The 18,771-nt window shown below is 39.0% G+C and overlaps 1 protein-coding gene across 1 annotated transcript in view; it reads left to right on the forward strand.

The window, feature by feature from the left end:
* ush2a (Usher syndrome 2A (autosomal recessive, mild)) overlaps nt 1-18,771 on the forward strand; it is a 223,610-nt gene that overhangs the window by 60,441 nt on the left and 144,398 nt on the right. The window contains 4 exon segments of the mRNA XM_046855966.1: nt 359-637; nt 1,566-1,735; nt 3,648-3,792; nt 11,578-11,808. Coding sequence (XP_046711922.1) covers nt 359-637; nt 1,566-1,735; nt 3,648-3,792; nt 11,578-11,808 — 825 coding nt within the window.

Below are 18,771 nucleotides of genomic sequence, written 5' to 3' on the forward strand. Positions count from 1 at the left end.
ACGCAATTACGCGCCAGCGCGAGTGCTGCAAAATGGCTTCCTGTGTATCAATGACTTTTAATGCCAGTTATCATGCTTTATCACAAATGAACTCATTAACACGGGCCATTATAAAGAACCCTTAGGAGAATTCTCCGAACAATTCGGCATTTCTTTTTTTTTTTTTTTATTGTGTCTATCTGATTGTCATTCTGGGAGCTCTGTCGTTTTGGGGCGGCGGAATCTAATTGCATGTTGTCAGTGGCTGGCTTTACATCACGATATCTCTTTTTTCCCAGTTAAGGCCTAGTGTAGAGAATTCTAACTGTACAATTACTGTCAATATGTAAACATCCATCACTGCTTTTTGTTTTTCAAGGTATAATTATCAGGTACGAGCTCTTTATGCAAGTGATCGATGAGTCGCTGGGAAACGCAACTGGTCCCAGCACTGATCGCAGGATTTTCCTCAGCAGCGGTTGGCTGGATTCGACTCAGAATTCCGACTCAGCCAACGAGAACGCCCTGAGTCCACCCGAGAGCAGCACGGTGGTGTCTGATCTGCAGCCCTTCACCGCATATCGCTTCAGAGTGCTCACTGTTAACATGGCCGGCAGCACTACGTCAGATTGGAGCACTGCTCGTACTGCAGAGGGAGGTTAGACTACACACACACACACACACACACACACACACATACACAAACACAAACACACACAATTCACTACAATAAAAACTACAACAAATATAAAGAATGCAGCTACTATTCTATTACTATGCAGTTTAATATTAGTGATGGGAAAATTGGATCATTTTATTGACTTGGTTCTTTGAAACTGAAACGAATCAAATCTTTTTTTGAGTCATTTAGTTCATTTTGTTCCTTTGATCAGAAATAAAATAAAATGTTACATTATCAATAAGCCGATTGCCCCCAGCACGTCTACATACACAAACTTTGACTATCTTTCCAATAAGTATGGTAGCTCCAGTAGATAAGGCGCTGGGTTACTGCTCAGAAGGTCTGGGGTTCAACCCCCGGTATCGCCAAGCTGCCACTCTTGGGCCCTTGAGCAAGGCCCTTAACCCTCTGTGCTCCAGGGGTGCCGTATCATGGCTGACCCTGTGCTGTGACCCCAGCTTTTGAGCAAGCTGGGCTATGCGAAGAACAAATTTCACTGTGCTGTAATGTATATGTGACAAATAAAGGCTGTTCTTGTTCTATAATGATTTTCCAAACTTTGTGGTAACAGTTTGGAAAAGAACCACATATGGCAGGAAAGGTCAAGTGTAGATTATAGGTGGTATGCAGACATACTGAAAGATGCCAGTACAATTTTTTACTATCAGATAATGTTATCTTTTAACATTGTTTCATTTTCTCATTTGTGATCTGGTATTCACCTGATATTCACCCTTTTTTGTTAGCGATTGTGATCCAATGTTTATCTATGCATTTGGAAACACACTACTACCTCTGTGTCCTCTTTTGGTGTTGCTTTCAGTGTATGAATCACGAAGCGCTGAGGAGCTGAATAGAAGTGAACTCATCACAATGCTGTAATTGTGTGTCCTCTCCCCAACAGTGCCGGAGTACATGAGCCCCCCTCGGGTGTCTCCGGTGTCTTCGTCTTCACTTCGAGTGAGCTGGGAGACACCACGGGAGCGGGACGTCCGGGGGGTGGTGACCTCATACCGGGTGAGCCTTTGCCAAGAGCGGACCTCCAACCCATTCACCCCTCCTATAGTGACACAGGTAAAGCTTTCCGCATTAACACTGACACAGGCGGTGCTTGCGATGGAAACTTAGATCATCTTAGATCATATAGCAGTGCTAATTTGGATTTATCAAAAAGTGGCAATGGATCAGGCCAGAAATGTATGAACACGAATGTATTTATGCATCGTTTAAAAAGAATTTTCTGTTCACTTAAGATTTGCACTATTTGACATTTGACTATTACAGAAATAAATAAATCAACAATTTTCTTGCACAGATTTCTTTTTATTTTATTGCACAGTAGGGAGAGCATTGAAGTGTTCATGACTCTTAGAAGATCGAACAAACGTTTAATAAAGAACAAAGATGCCTGAAACATCGTGCATTTTTTTCTGTATAAAACTTTGTAACAATTAAAGAAAAATAAAAATAGCAAATTATTTTCAAAAAGTAATTCTGCCCTGTACTCAGGGCTACAATCATGGCAACAAGAATAAAATCATTTGAATACCTTATAAAATTCAACCATAGTGTTTTTTCCCCATAATAATGATATATAAAATAAATGTCTCTATATAGTAATCATTCATGAAATACCACTATAGTAATACATCGAAAATTTGGGTGAAATCAGCAAACCCTGCTGCTCTTCTGGATCTTTTGATTTGATCGGTTCTGAACAACACACAGCATGTACTTAAGATATTTACATAAACTGATTTCTTTCAAGGATAAAGCGATAGTAGCAGGAGGTTCTTCATTCCTTTGTTGCTTGTAAAAGAGTAAGAAGCGAAGCGCTTAAAAGCCATTGCACACTGGTCACTGCTTTGCCTTTTACATTTGTGTTTGCACTTTGCTCTTTGCTCATACCTGGGCCTGTATGCATGCAGTGGTCTCTTCGGTCCAGAAAGCTTCTTTCGTTCAGTGATGTGGAAAAATGTGTGTGTGAAATAAAGGTTAAATAAGGGCTTAGCATTGTGGACTGTTCACTGGAGAATAACTGTGTGTCAGGATGTCCAGCATTTGTAGTTTCAAACCGATTTGATCAACTTCCTAAACAATATTCCTTTTAATGTGGATTTTGTTATCGGAGATTTTAATAATGGTGATCATAATTTTCATCACCTAGAGATACACTATATTGTCAAAAGTATTGGGCCACCTGGTCATAAGTAGTCAAGTATGGTATGTGATTTTTGATAATTGCATTCCACATTTAGTTCCACTAGATTTTGGAGTGTGCTTATGGATATTCTTGTTCACAAGGGTATTACGAAAGGCAGGTACTGATGAAGGTGAGAAGACCTGGGGTGCAGTCAGCGTTCCAATTCATCCCAAAGGTGATCAATAGGGATTAGATCAGAGCTCTATAGCATCAAGATCTTCCTCTCCAAAAGCATGTAAACCAGATCTTCAAGGAGCTCACTTTGTGCATCTCCATGCTGGAACAGTTTTCATGTGAATGCAAAATTTTATTATGGCGCATCCATACAACTGAAAAGGTCCCTGGTGGTCTAGTGGTAAGAAGGCGGCGCTCTCACTGCTGCGGCCCGGGTTCGATCCCCGGTCAGGGAACCAACCCCAGCCCCTCTTAGTTCCAGTCCCAAGCCCGGATAAATAGGTATGGATAAATCAAACATGTGGATGATCCGCTGTGGCGCCCCCTAATGGGAGAAGCCGAAAGAAAGTTTTATTCAATTAACTGAGTGCATCCAGATTTGTGGTAACAGTTTGGAAAAGAACCACATATAGCAGGAAAGTTTAGGTGACCCAATACTTTTGGCAATATAGTGTGTATGTAGTTGAATTTCTTTTGACATGTCAGGTCATCTGGGTATGACGAGCTACAGCAGGCTCACCCTCAACCATGCAGAGTAAGTGGGATATGTGTGAATGTATCTGTGTAAGTGTATGTATAATACATGTTGTGTATGTGTGGGATTCCCAGCTGTTGTACAACGCCTCAGCAGACGAGCGGAGCTACACCGTGACAGGACTGAACAGCTACGAGGTCTACAGCTTCACTGTGACGCTGTGTAACACACTGGGGTGTGTGAGCAGTCTTCCTGCTTCAGGACGGACCCATCCTTCAGGTTAATAGATATAATAGACTAAAGATACGATTTATATATTAATAATATATATTTCATGATTTCCTTAGCTCTGAAGGATAACTAATGAAATCATGAAATATATATTATTAATATATACATTTTTACAATGTAAATATAAGTACACTTCAGTACTTGTTTCATCTCTTCTACATTGTTGTCTCTGGAAAGAAAAAAAAAACGCTTATTTCCGATTTGTTTAGATTTAAAAACATTGGGTGCTGTTTATGAAGCAGGATATGAAATAATTTATATTTACGAATCATATACACAAGAAATCTGGTGCACATGAAAATTGCTTCATATCAGCCTCATTTTTGGTAAAAACCAAAGCAAAACTAAAAACCTGCTAGTTTAAGCAGTGGGTTGGTGTGGGAGAACCTGGGCAGGTTGAACACAAGTCACGCAGCTCTTTCAGTAGCGTTCAGCAGAAAGTTGCAGTAGTCCAGTCTTGAAATGACAAAAGACTGAACAAGCATCTGAGCAACCTGTGTGGATAAAAATTGTCGAATACTTTTGATGTTGTAGACAGGAAACGGTCTAGATGAGTCACATTAGCAACATGTGAGAAGAAGGACAGTTGATCATCCATAGTTACCTTGAGGTTGCGAGCGGTTTCTAAAGGGGGGAGCGGAGAGTTATGAAAAGATATTCTGAGATCCTGACCTGGAGATGAATCACCTGGGATGACCAGCAGTTCAGTTTTAGTTGATGAGCACTTATTCAAGAAGATGTGTCCGCCATGCATGCTGAGATCCGAGAAGAAGCTGGGGTATTTTTAAATGCACTTTTTTTGAATGCACTTTTAATGCACTCTAACGAGTTTAAGAAAATATCAGTGCTGTATTGTAGGTCTTGCTTATTATTATACCAACATATATTAGCGTTGTGCATCTCCATAACTGAGGCCGATGCGATTCGCATCTCGATGCATAGCCAACGATACGATACTTAAAAGATACATATGAAGCAGTTACTGAAGCGATATTAGAAGATTTCCCCCATTACGATGCAGTGCGATCACTTTTATTTCTTTGATTCAGACAGACAGCAAATCATAAATTTACTTAAGGACCTTCTGACTTCTGATGCATGGCCCTTTCACAAACAGGACTTAAAAAAATAAGATTCAGGAAGACACAGCTCTACCTCTGCCATGTAAATCTTTATTCTATGTGACTCTCAGGACACGCCTCGGCCTCCGTAGTGTTGTGATATGCCATATTCAAGTAGCAGCTATATTCCAGTGCTGAGAGAACGTGCTCGAGATACAGTTTAGTGAGGAGAAATCGATCCACATATCAAATATTGGTCACAAATTATTGGTCACTTTCTAAATAATAAAAGTATAGCACATCTACTAATTATATATAAATAAATCGGAATGTGGAAAAACAATGCATCGTGATATAGATGCCAAATTGTATACAATGCACACTTTTTAAAATAGATGCATCACATCGTAACCTTTTATGCCAATGTACCGAATGTGAATCGTTTTATATATATATATTTCTATATTTATATTATATTAATATTTTTCACCAAAAGCAAATGAGCCGCGTCAGGACCGAGCGCTGATGTGAACAAACTCTTGATGTCTTTCCCAACGTTTTCGATTCGATGAGTCAAAGTACAGTGTAGAAAGCAACATATAAAAAGTAATAGACTACATTCTAGCCAAAAATAACTCCAGAGTGAAGGTTGTCAGGGATAAGCTGAGGATAGAGAGAGATTGCTACAGTGGCTTAGGATGACACTCGCTATGAACAGTCCTTCAGTGAACGGTTGACGATCTTAACAATGGTGGAATTACGATAAACGGACTTTCGGTGTCACCCAGATGAGGATGGGTTTTCTTATTGAGTCTGGAATCTTCATTATTGACATTCAAGATGCCAAACTTTTATTAATTTACCAAAAAAATTAATCAAAGCTTAATAAAAATTGAAGCTGGACAGATGATGCCAACTGGTTTAACCATTTTGCATTTAATGACTTATGTAATGAACTGATGCCGAGTTGTTTTCGGGGTTAAAACTATTCAAGTGAAAACCAGTATAATATATTTTGATCATAAAAACTGACAATGTAGGAAACAGTTGAACACGATCGATGAAAGGAATGTACCAAAAATTTTACAAAACAGGTGAAATATGTTGTGGCTCCTTTAAGAGCAAAGCGGCCTTTTTTTTTTAATAGCCTGCCGTCGCATTTTCCCGCTATTACTGCATGTGTGCAAGACCGAGGAATATGTCCTTATTATTTTCTGATGCTCATTTCTAAGTTTCTTTGACTAACCCGTAACGCTGTTGCCAAGAAAAATCAAAAAGCACGAGTTTTGGAAACCTGTCTGTGCTTATATGATTTCTGTTGCAACTGGAGTTAGCGAGCTCTCCCTTCACCCAGACTCAACACGTTACAACGGCTTGTATCTAAACAGTAGCCGACCAAGAAAGTAATTGTTCACTGTCTTCCTCCTTCCTTTCACAACAATTTTTCTCGAGAGTTTATCTTTTGGCATCGTCATGCGTTTAAAAATCACCATCGGTGACGCTTTTCTCCCGATGCCGTGCAGCTCAGAACACAGGTGAAGTGCGCTTTTTCATGCCCGGTTGTTTTCAGCATGACGAATAATTTGGTTCTTTGGCGTAAAGTTTGTGAAACCGGGAAAAACCCAGGAAAAATCCATATATTAGCCGCTTCGTTGTTTAAGCCGCGGGGTTCAAAGCGTGGGGAAAAAAGTAGCGGCTTATAGTCCGGAAAATACGGTAATATTCTTGTAAAAATATCAGATCCCTGATGCATATTTAAAAGCCAAATGTTGCCATTGCCAAATATTGACTGGTTTTTAATTAAGTGCTGTTTATCGCTCTTTTGCGGATTTCATTCTTTTAAAAAATACCATTATCTATACATTAGCGTTTTTTCACATATCCAGTCCATATCGGGTTTCCTGAATGAATCCTCTGATACGATCTGGTGAGCTGAAAAATTCATAACAACTATAACAACCCTTTTAAGGCACGATGCTGTTTGTGTGTGTGTGTGTATGTGTGTGTTTTTATACTATATACCCGAAACCAAATTACGAGCCTAAAATTGGGACAAGTTATTCTTAATCAAGTGTGTGTGTTTGTGAACGCGTCGTGTGTTAATTCCGTCTGTGTTATTAGGTGTTAATTTTCCTATCTGAATATTAATGAAGTGCCTGTAATTGAACATGTCCATCATCACTTTGTTTAAAGGCCAGCACCGAGCTGCCGAGGGACACACCGGGACCCGCCTGTGGCACCTTTAATTCTCGTCCCCACGCCAGGAAGGCGTGCAAACTCAAAAACGGGAAAGGCTGTTCATCCCTGAGGAATACGAACGAAACCTATTTGAGATTTACTCTCCGGTTATCTTTCCTATTTTGCTACTTTTGGAAGCGGGTGAGAGAAAGTTGGGAGAAATTGGTTCAGGCATTCAGACAGATTAGGAAAGTATGTCATCAAGCCGTTTTCATTGTTAGGACATACATTTTAAATGTTGCCTCTTTCTCTCTCCCTCTCTTTCTTTTGTTCCACCGAGACATTCATTCCAGCCTGAAGCGACTTTCTCGTTTTCTTCCTTTCTTTCCTCCTCCTTTCCCCGTCCTTATTAACCATCTCCGTCTCACCTCGCATGATGACTTAATGACTCCGTCGCCCCTCCTGCCGGAGTTCGACTCTCACCTCGTACGCTCGTCCCGTTCGCCGGCAGTAAAAACAATTTACTGTTAATTACAAGGAGAAAAATGTGCTGGCGAGCTCCTCATGAACACCATGAATCAAGCAGCACTCGTGGAGGTTTATACGGAATATGTAAGTAGGACGAATTAGTGGGGTTTAATAACAGAGGCACAAATCACACAGGCTTCGAGGGCCCTTAATTGATACTGCGGGAAATGACGGACATGAATCCGTCACTCGCTTGGCGCCACGGGAAGATATGTTCGGCGCAATATGCTGCCGCGGATGTTATCTCTTCCTCCGTACGACAGACCGCGCCGCGTCCGGGGATCTGCGCCCTCCGTTCGCTTAAGTGTGCTTTCGGGAAATCGAATGAGCAACACGTTTTTGTTCTGTTGCTCAAACGTGCTTCGAAACGACATCTTTTTTTCTACTCATTTACTTTTTTCTTATAGTTGTCCCACACACACACACATATACACACACACATATACACACTTTGGCCCACTTTGAGCGCGTGTCTCTTTTATCCTTGTCCCAGACCCATTCAGTAACTGTGACAGGACTTCGATGTTGATGATTGCAATTTATGTCATCCTTACTTTGTTTTTACGACGCACCGTATACACAGCGGCCGGCGTTTTCATACAGATGCGCCATTACACAGAATTACCATCTGTTCGAACCGAGCAGGCAGCAGCTGCTTCCTCTGGGTTGGTGAAAATGGTGGCGTAAGAAAGTACAAGCATCGGGGAACGAGCTTTATCCAGGGATTTAATCGCGTTTGCCGATTAGGTTTAAAGACTTGTATGCACAGGAATGAAGAGTGAAACAATGCTGGGTGGAATTTAAATTAAAAAAAAAAACATTAAAAGGATAAAAGCAGAACAGCAAATCAGGAAACACACAACAGCAAAACTATAACGTAAAAACAGAATTTTTTTTTAGCTTCGCCTCAACAAAACATAGTCCTGTCTCTCAGCCTTTCTTCAGTTCTTTGGTGATTGCTCCGATTCACATTTTCCGTCGCAATTTCATCTCCAGCTCCTTATATACTAATCAATAATAATCAATCAGGATATAGATACAGTATCGTTTTATAGTATTATCAGATTTACATCACTGATCATTGGCTGAAGTCGAACACACCCTATGATGGTGGTTTGGTGTCCTCATGGTGGCGTGCAGTGTTGGGCAGTAACATGTTTTGACAGTAACTAATACTGTAACGCGTTACTTTTTAAATAAAGTAACTTTGTTACCGTTACCATATGGTGCGTTACCTATTACTTTTTTAAATGAATGAATTTGGGCTGAAGTGTAGCCTACAGTCTAACCTGTTTACAGCAGCGATGCATTGTAGGAATGGTGGCTAAACCACTGTTAACACGAAGAAGATGCACTGTGGGCGTGTCTCCGTTTATTCAGGTCTGTGCGGGAGTAACGGCGAGTCGAGTCGAGAGCAAGACGAGTTTCTCAAAGTGGAAATAGGCTCATTATTTCACTTTAGTTGAGCATAAAGACAAAAACGATTTGGTTAAATGTAAGCTGTGTCTTTCTGGTTCGAAGGTCATATCTACTGCGATAAACAGCAACTCCAATCCGTCGAAGCTCCTCCAGAAACTCCATGCCTCGACGAAGCTAGAAGCTAGAAGCTAACCCGGTGTTCTGTTGTATATTGTTGATAGTTTTCATACTTAAGCTGTGAAAGGAACATTTTTAAGAGCTCAACACAACAGCTTTTATGATGCAGAAGCCACTTTAGTTTTTGATTGTGAATATATTATTCAGCTTGTTTTGTTATTTATTTCAGAAATCCTTGTGATATATTCAGTTTGTGCTGCTCTGACTTTAATAAAATAGTGTTTAAAAATGACTTTGTGTTTAAGTCAGTTTTGTGTTTGTATAGACCATAACGCATAAAAGGGCATTAATGGGAACATTAAAGAACGTTCTTTAAAAAAGTAACTAAAAAATTACTTTTAACAGTAACGCATTACTTTTTGGTGTAAGTAATCAACAAAGTAACGGAGTTACTTTTTAAATGAAGTAACGAGTAACTGTAACTAGTTACTATTTTTAGTAACTAACACAACTCTGGTGGCGTTTGTGTATGAGTGTGTGTTTTATTTTTTTATTTAAAATGGCTGCTGTTTCCCTTTGATGATTCACGAAAATAAGTCAGTAATGACTCAATAAAAAATTCTGTCACTCCGTCAATTTGTTGTAACCTTTTGTAAAAAATTGTGATTGCGCCACGATTGCGGGTTTCTAACACGTACGCCGTGCGACGTAAAAAAATCGACAGCGGGACGATATTTGCGAGGACCTCGGCTGTCAGTCCAGGAGATCCCCGGTCACCGCTAAAAAGCATAATAACTCTTTTTTTTTTTAACGCACCGCCGAGGGCAAGGATTGCGTAAGCCTTACGGAATGTTAACAAGGAAATCCAGACTGACGTTATCGATCGCTTTGTAAAGCGAACAGCTAATCAAGAGTTGATGGTAATGTTTTATGTATATTACAAGCCATAAAGGGAAGAGGTACATGTGTACACATCGCATTGACTTGAACTGTGCCATGCATATTTCTCCCTCTCTGGAAGGTTGGGGCAATTATGCATAAATCAATACTTCCCCCAGTTACAGAAATGCTGCAGGTGAAGGGGATACACAGCGAAATAGATGATAATACAGAAAATCTTAGTGAAAGAGCCGGACTTGTTTGGCCTCAACGTTAGAATGAGAATATTTGCAAATTGCTGAAATCAGTCCAGGAAATATGAATCATGTTGAGTATTTCATGATTCTTCTTTATGATAAATAAAATCTCATCGCACATTAGGCTGAAAATTGGATTCTGTAAATAAACGCTCGTCAAACGCAATAAAATCGTGAATACGGAGAGACTGGAAATACGGGTGAAATATTGAAATTCCACTACAGATACCGTTACAACCCATTAAACCCATTGCTCAACAGTTTCCATTATGATCCACTGTATGTTTTTCATTGTCATCAAACCAGTGTAGGATCCAACATGCGATCTATAAGCTACAGATCATATCCTATTGGTGCTTAATGGTATCCATTAGACAAAACATGCCACCAATATAATCTAACATATTACAAGAAGAAACTCAAATCCGATAAAACCAATAAAATTCCTATTCTAACATTAAAACCATTTACTTAACCATTTTTATGGTGAAAAAATAAACCAGTGTAGAAAGTTACTTTGTGCTTCAATGGTGTCCAGTAGCTTCCAAACGTGTCCTGTTGGTGCTTAATGGTATCCACTAAACAAAACATGCCCACAGGGTTACAAAATTCCGATTACTATTGCAATTCTCATTATAACCAATAAAACCATTACAAAGTATTAAGGCAGTTATATATTTTTGTAATGAAGTAAAATAATTCCCAGACCTGATTAGTGTTGTCTAGTGCAGAAAATAGGTAGAGTGCTAAGAAAAAAGTGTTTTTGAAGAACAAATAAGGTCTGTTTGGAAGTCCCTCCTATGTAAATGCCATGGACCTCTGTGTCATGAATGGTTGCCATCCTCTATACCTCAATACTCTGAACTTGTATTAATAACCGCATAAAAAAAGGCCCCAGTACCGATCCTGGTCCTCTCGCCTCTTCTGTGCCACTTCAAGCTTCCTCTACTCTACCGTTTTTTTCCCACCTGTACCTAAGTCCAAAAGCGATGAGGGTCTGTCAGGACTTCACTCGAAACCTATTAAATCAGCACGGGGAGTTTGAAATATCAGGGTTTCAATTATATAGACTCGAGTGTTATTGATTAGAGGTAATTTATGAACCGCTTGGCACCAGACCTTCGAAGACAACACATTCATTTTCTATAGAGGGCTTTTATTAGTGGCGCTGGTTGGGCTTGGCTACTGGCCGAAGTCGACTAAATGCACTGCAAATGTGTCAGTTCATGATCGTTTGACTCCTTTAAGGCTGTATTTAGACCCCATTTGAAACATTTCAGCAGTGTGTATGGCCTTTATGTCTAAAAAACAAAACCTTCTTATTCTACTGACAGCACCGGCAGGGTTAAAGGCCCCCAGACTGAAGCCTTTAAACATGACGGCGATGGAGATCATGTGGGCTCCTCCAGCTGAGCTGAACGGTCCTCCACCTGTCTACTACGTCGAAAGGACCGACGTATCCTTCTCAGATGCAGAGGGCCACGTCATCAGAGGAAGACGCTTCACCGGGACGGGCTACTACCTCTTTCCCAGCTCTACACTACTTGTTAACACCGACTTCACAGGTCAGAAAAGTAACAGAATGCAGAGTTGATACTTTAGTCCATTACAAATTGTTTTTATTTTAATGGTCATGCCACCTAATTACCAAATCACACTTGTGTGTGTGTGTGTGTGTGTGTGTGTGTGTGTGTGTGTGTGTGCCCACTAACACAGTTTTGATTCTACTCTCAATCTCTGTAAGAGCCAAATAAATTAATGACTTCCCCCGATTAGACAAAGGGCAATTATACTTTTGTTTACGAACATAATTGGTAAAATTGAGTTCCAAATGAATATAGGTTATGCTTCATCTGCTGGTGCGAGAAGAAAAAAAAAGAAAACTGCTGCCATTCGTTGACATAATTTCCATTTGAATCCTTTAATGTATGCAAGGATCAATTGCTCTAAATCATCAGGTTGGTCAGTTAGACGGTGTAAAAAACAGAGCCCAACAGCAAATGACCTCATTTCTATAGCCGCATCAGCAAGGCGGTAGGTTCTGTGAATGAAATCCTAGTAAAGGTCAATTAACAGTTTGCTGCTGTAATCATGCTAACCGCCTCCTACTTATTTTTCATTAATTATTAATCTCATTAGCATGCCGGGTTAATTATCCTTTTGTCTCTCCATAGGCTTTTATATGCAAGTAAGTATAGAGGGTTTTTTTGTAAATTTGGCAACCAAATAATAGAATAAAATGTATATATTATATATACATTTTATATATATATATATATATATATATATATATATATATATATATATATATATATATATATATATATATTGCCAAAAGTATTGGGTCACCTGGTCATAGGTACGGTATGTGATTTTTGATCATTGCATTCCACATTCAGTCCCAATTTGCTCTTATAATTCCCTCCACTCTTCTGGGAAGATGTTTCACTAGATTTTGGAGTGCGCTTATGGATATTTGTGTTCATCAGCCACAAGGGTATTACGAAAGGCAGGTACTGATGTAGGTGTGGTGAGGAGGCCTGGGGCTGAAGTCAGCGTTCCAATTCATCCCAAAAGTGTTTAGTAGGGATGAGATCAGAGCTCTATAGCAGGACACTCAAGATCATTGCTCTCCAAAGCATGTAAACCAGATCTTCAAAAAGCTTACTTTGTGCACAGGGGCATTGCCATGCTAGAACAGGTTTGGGTTTCCAAGTTCGAGTGAATGCTTTTTTATTATAGTGCATCTAAAGACGTCCTGTACAATTGAGTGCCTCCAGGATTGTGGTTATAGTTTGGGAAAGAACCACATATAGCAGGAAAGGTCAGGTGACCCAATACTTTTGTCAATATAGTGTTTGTGTATATATTCTGATCACATGCCTTACCAGAAGCATACAATTTTCGGTGAAACTGACCCGATCTGCTACAGAAACGTTTGACATATTAGGTGTTTTAAGTGACACAGCTCTTCAAGAGCGAAAGAACTTCACTGGAAGACGATGAGAGACCTTTAACGAGCTCAACCCCTAAACATATTTGCGTGATGATCGTGGGAGGACAATCCGCATGATCTCACTTCCGCACCCACCCCGCTCGCCAGATATGGCTCCTCCCGACTTCGACCTCTTCCCGAGGATAAAGATCGAGCTCGATTTGCAGAAAGTGCTTGACACGCTTCGATAAGAAGACTTCCAGAACACATTCCAGAAGTGGCAGGAACGCTGGGGGCGCTGTATTGCTGTGCAAGGGGACTATTTTGTGTACATGTAGATAAATAAAGTATTTTCTTGTAACCAGAGCTAGTCTCGATACTTCAGGATACTACTCTATATATAAATGTCATCTGTGCTCGGTCTTGTCCTGTTTAGCAGCGAACGCAGATGACGAAGAGACTCCACTGCCTTGCACTTGTTTGTTTGTTTTTTCTCCCAGATAATGTATTATGCCGAACATCCACTAAATGGTTTTATGGTTTCACACAGAAATAAATGACCCTGTATGACCTTGTAGTTTAGGAAATGAATTGCCATTTTCTTAGTCTCACACCCCCATCACCCCCCACCCAACTTTATTAACATTTAGCACTGCAGTTTCCATTTTTTATTATTTTTTTTTTTCTTAAATAATGACAAACGGATAAATCTTTATAAATCAAGCCCGGAGTTGAGTTCAGCTGACTCTCTAATTGATCAATGACTGCAGTCAAAGTGGAGAGCTCGTCCTTGGGCCCGCTGGCGTTATAAATGGCCTCAGACTAATGAAGGACCCGGAGAACAGCGGCGACATTCCCGTCGGCTCGTATCTTCAGCCGATCCGCCCCTTTAAATATCGCATGTTGACGTCCTCGATTGCTTACGGAAGGATTTGGAACGAGGCCAGGCCCAATCCGTTTGCTTGTCGGTCACGGGGCAAAAACAAGTATCGAGTAGCAGGATGAGGAAAAACATTACGATTTCTCCAGCAAAAAAAAAAAAAAAACAAGCTGTTCTTATCGAGCTCGCAGGGGACTGGATAAATGTGAGCGAAGAACTCAATGGCTGAAATGAGGCATAATGAAATGAACAAGCGACATGCTCAGGGACAAAATCCTCGCTGTAATATTGAAATCAAGCCAAAGCAAGGCATTAAACAAAAATCAATGGTCATCTAATTTGGAGCCTTAAATGATTTTGTCAGTGCACAACTCCCAACAAATCAAAGAGCGAACAAGATTTAAAAAAAAAAAAAAAAAAGGAAAAAAGCAATATCATTGCAGAGGATTGATCTGCATCTTAATCCTCATTGATGTGTTATGGCAGGGACTGTCTTGAGCCCCGGTGAAGAATCTCAGCCTGGACGCAAACTAGAAACCGTGTCTTATGCATAATAATGCACTCTTTCATACATTTCTATTTTTTTGTTCCTTCATTTTACTCGTAATGAAGTGTATTAACTGCTGCGGCTGCCTTTGAAGTGTCACATTTCTCTCTTTATCTTTATAGAATCTGAATGTTAAGTGGTTGCGCACACTTTTAAAAAATGTTTCCACCCTTGAAGGTCTACAAAGGGGTCAAGATCAGTAAATGTTCTTTTTTTTTTCACCTAGTACAAGCGTTAGGAGCCGGAAATCTGAAATATTACGAATGATTTTCTTTAAATAATTTGATTTATTGTCAAGCGGCCTCATTGTGTGAAATCTGAGGGGAAACTTTGCACAGACATCATTAGTTTTTTCCCCCCATTTAAAGATTAATCATGAAAAGCTCTGGCTCTTTAATTCTGTAATTTGTATATTTAATGGGGTGCTGCAGAATCTATGACAGTAATTAGCATTCGCTAAAAACTCATTAATACGCAACAACTTGATTAATGCCGCAATAATGCTAACATGACTGAAGTTATTCAGGTTATGTATTAAGCAGATTAAATCCAAATGGCCTTGTTTGTTCTACTTATATTATGTTTTTTTTTTTTTTCGCTCGGGTTTTTCCTTGATTTTTTTTGTTGTTGTTATTATTGCTGCTCGGCACTTTACGGATCGTCGGAATTGTTCAAATAACAAGTTTGGACTGTCGCTTCGGTATATGTTGTGGCAAATTTTACATATTTAATACAATAGACAGTACAGTATGGTTCAAAAAACTACTTTGTTTCTGTGAAATGAAGTGTATGATGCTCTTTTTACCCCTAATCTACTCCTCATTTTTTTTTCTCTCAATGGAAATTTATCACTGGCCTCTACAGATACATTTCGTGCCACGATACGCAAATAAAATGCATTGCTTGGTTTAAAAACTCTTTCGTTATCGATCTAGCATATTCGATAGCGTTTTTAACGATTGACATTGTTGCAAAGTAGCTTAAAAGAGATAAATAGGATATGAAATAGGAATTTATGTGTTACCGCCTATAAGTTCATCCTCAATGAATGAACCAGTGGCAACATTGTCAAGGAAAAAACTTATAAGCATTGTTATAAATTATAAGCAGTGGTGGAGGAAGTACTTCAGTAGAAGTAGAGATACAGTTAAAAATGTCTCCAGTAAAAGTAAAAGTGCTCCATACTTTTGAAAATTTGCATTCAAATGTACTTAAGCATCCAAAGTACTATGATTTATTATGGCTATAATGTTCCTATGATCATTGTTACTCAATCAACTCAGTTTATGTGAAAAGACTCTGTTACTCTTAGAACATCAATCTATCAATAGAACAATATTAATTATTCAAACACTGATTGATATCTTTTTCCAGTGTTTTTCAGTTTCTTTTGAGCGTTTCTTAGATCAGAAATCAAATTCTCAAAATGACTTGTTCAACCTCCACATCATGGAGTCACTTGTGCACATCATAAAAGCAATTTTTAGTTGCTTTGATCAAATCGCAAACTCTTTTAATGGATTGTGTACAATCATCTGCAGTTTCCTACATTATCAGTTGTTTATGTTGATCAAAATATATTATACTGATTCTCACCTGAATGGTTTCAACCCCCAAAACATCTCAGCATCAGTTCAATAGAGAAGTCATTAAATGCAATATGGTTCAACCAGCTGTCAGAATCTGTCCATCTTAAATTTCTATTCAACTTTTTTTTTTTTTATTAAATTGATGAATTGTGCAGATGAATCTTGAATGTTACTAATGATGCCGAGTGTACGGCATCAAGATCAACCAATGATCAACTAGATCTCTAAAAATAGGTCAAAGGTGAATCTTGTGAACCTTCAGTTTGGTGAGCAAATACTGACAGAGCAAAACTCTGTCATTTGTGCTGTTGAAATTCATAGCTGCCAAACAGAAGAAATTCAGCCTTGTACATTTTCAATGACTGTACTTTATATTAGGGCTTCAACTATCGATTATTTTAGTAATCCAGTATTCTATTGTTTAGTCCATTGATTAACCAAGCAGTTGAATAAAAAGTGCTTTTTCTTGGTTAAAGAGCAATACTAGTTTCAATTCAGTTCAATTCATTTTTATTTGTATAGCACTTTTAACAATGAACATTGTCTCAAAGCAGCTTCACACAGATAATGTGGTGATAAAAATGACTAAAATGACTAAGATGTTCTTTATAAGTGTAAGTTTGTCCCTGATGAGCGAGCCGGTGGCGACTGTGGCAAGGAAAAACTCCCTGAGATGGCATAAGGAAGAAACCTTGAGAGGAACCAGACTCAAGAGGAAACTCAAGCTCATCTGGGTTGCACCGAATGTCCATTTATTACAGATATACGATGTTGCGGGGTACAGTGATAGTGTCCAGAAGCAAACTGTAGTCTTGAGTCAATGTAGCAGACTGCTGACATTACCTACAGTCCAAATCCAAATCCTTAAAGCTCTTGTTCTTACTCCGGAAACCCCAGGGCGGTGATTAGAAACCATCTCCAGCTGCACAGAGTCACCTCCAATCTAAGAGGACACTATCCGGAGGCAGGCCTGGACGAATTGGGCAGACCCGAGATGGGGAGAGGGGCAGGAACAGTGGTCACTGGATCTTTAGGATCATGTTTAAAATGAACAAGTCATTTGTTTTGTTTTTTAGAAAAATTATTATTTTATTGGTGAAAACTAAACCATATTAAACCCCAAACTATATTAGGTCAAAATGCAAATACATACGAAAAAAACGTTTTTATTTATAAATTAAAAGGAATGACTGATTTGCAAAATGTAGTTGAGCTAAAAGTAAGATTTTTGACTTAAGTTAAAGTAAAAGTCTCCTCAAATGGAAATAGTTCAGTAGAGTGCAGATACGCAAAAAAAATACTTAGGTACAGTAACATAACATTTACTTTATTACTGTCCACCACTTGTTATAAGGAAGTAACTTAGACAGGAACCAGATTCAACATGTAACCTATCCACATAATTTATATTTCAATATCATTCAGTAACAGCATTTGTTGAACTCTTTCCACTTATTCCACTGATCCACTATATAACTTTCTTTCGGCTTCTCCCATTAGGGGTTGCCACAGCGGATCATCCGTATTTATGATCCGCATGTTTGATTTGGCACATGTTTTTATGCTGGATGCCCTTCCTAATGAAACCCTCCCCATTTATCTGGGCTTGGGACCGGCTTGTAAAACCCTAATGGCTGGGGTCGATTCCCTGATCGGGGCTCGAACCCGGGCCGCAGCGGTGAGCACCGCATCCTAACCACTAGACCACCAGGAACCTCACTGATCCACTATATACGAGACTGAAACGGGATGAGACTGACCTCCCTCAGTTCTGGTTTGTTGAACGAAGATTCCCAAGTCTGGTGTTTCAGCACTAATTATTAGATTCATAAGTGGCTTTAACCCAGTGTGGGTGAAAACACATCCCTGGTTTTCAGGAACTTTTGGACTCCTGATTATCCCTCACATTGGGTTCTCTCACATGGTTTGTTTGTTAATTGTCTCATTGTTGCCACCTGTATCCCATTAATGTACCTCTGTGTTTTCACCTGACCCAGTTTCTAATTTATTTTTGCTCTGTGTTTGGTTTTTGCCTGTTACTTTTTGTCAGAAATATTTAGCTTTTTGTGGATTTATTGTTTCAAATCATTAGGAAAAAAGGTTGGGTATAATAAATAATAATTGGGCTCTGATTACAATTTTTTTATTCATTTCTTCTGTGCTGATTTGGGTTTTAAGCACTGGTCAACACTTATCAACATCCAGGTTCGTATTTGCTTTTTAATGGATCATCTCTGCAAAAGTTGCAATATTCATTAAATTCATTATAGCGATATATTTAGAATTATTATTATAGCAATTTTGTTATAAACACTAATAGTAGACCATCACCTAAAAACTAGCATTAGGATGATTGGACAAAGACAGACAGACAGACAGACAGACAGACAGACAGACAGACAGACAGACAGACAGATAGATAGATAGATAGATAGATAGATAGATAGATAGATAGAAACAGAAATTACTACAACAAATGTGCAGTATGTTACATGAGATCAACCTAAAAAGTATTTTGATGAAGATAAATAAAATATTATATATATTTTTTTTTAACGATGTTTAAGTTTCTATCTA

The sequence above is a fragment of the Silurus meridionalis genome, chromosome 8, assembly GCF_014805685.1.
Source record: "Silurus meridionalis isolate SWU-2019-XX chromosome 8, ASM1480568v1, whole genome shotgun sequence".
NCBI lineage: Eukaryota > Metazoa > Chordata > Actinopteri > Siluriformes > Siluridae > Silurus > Silurus meridionalis.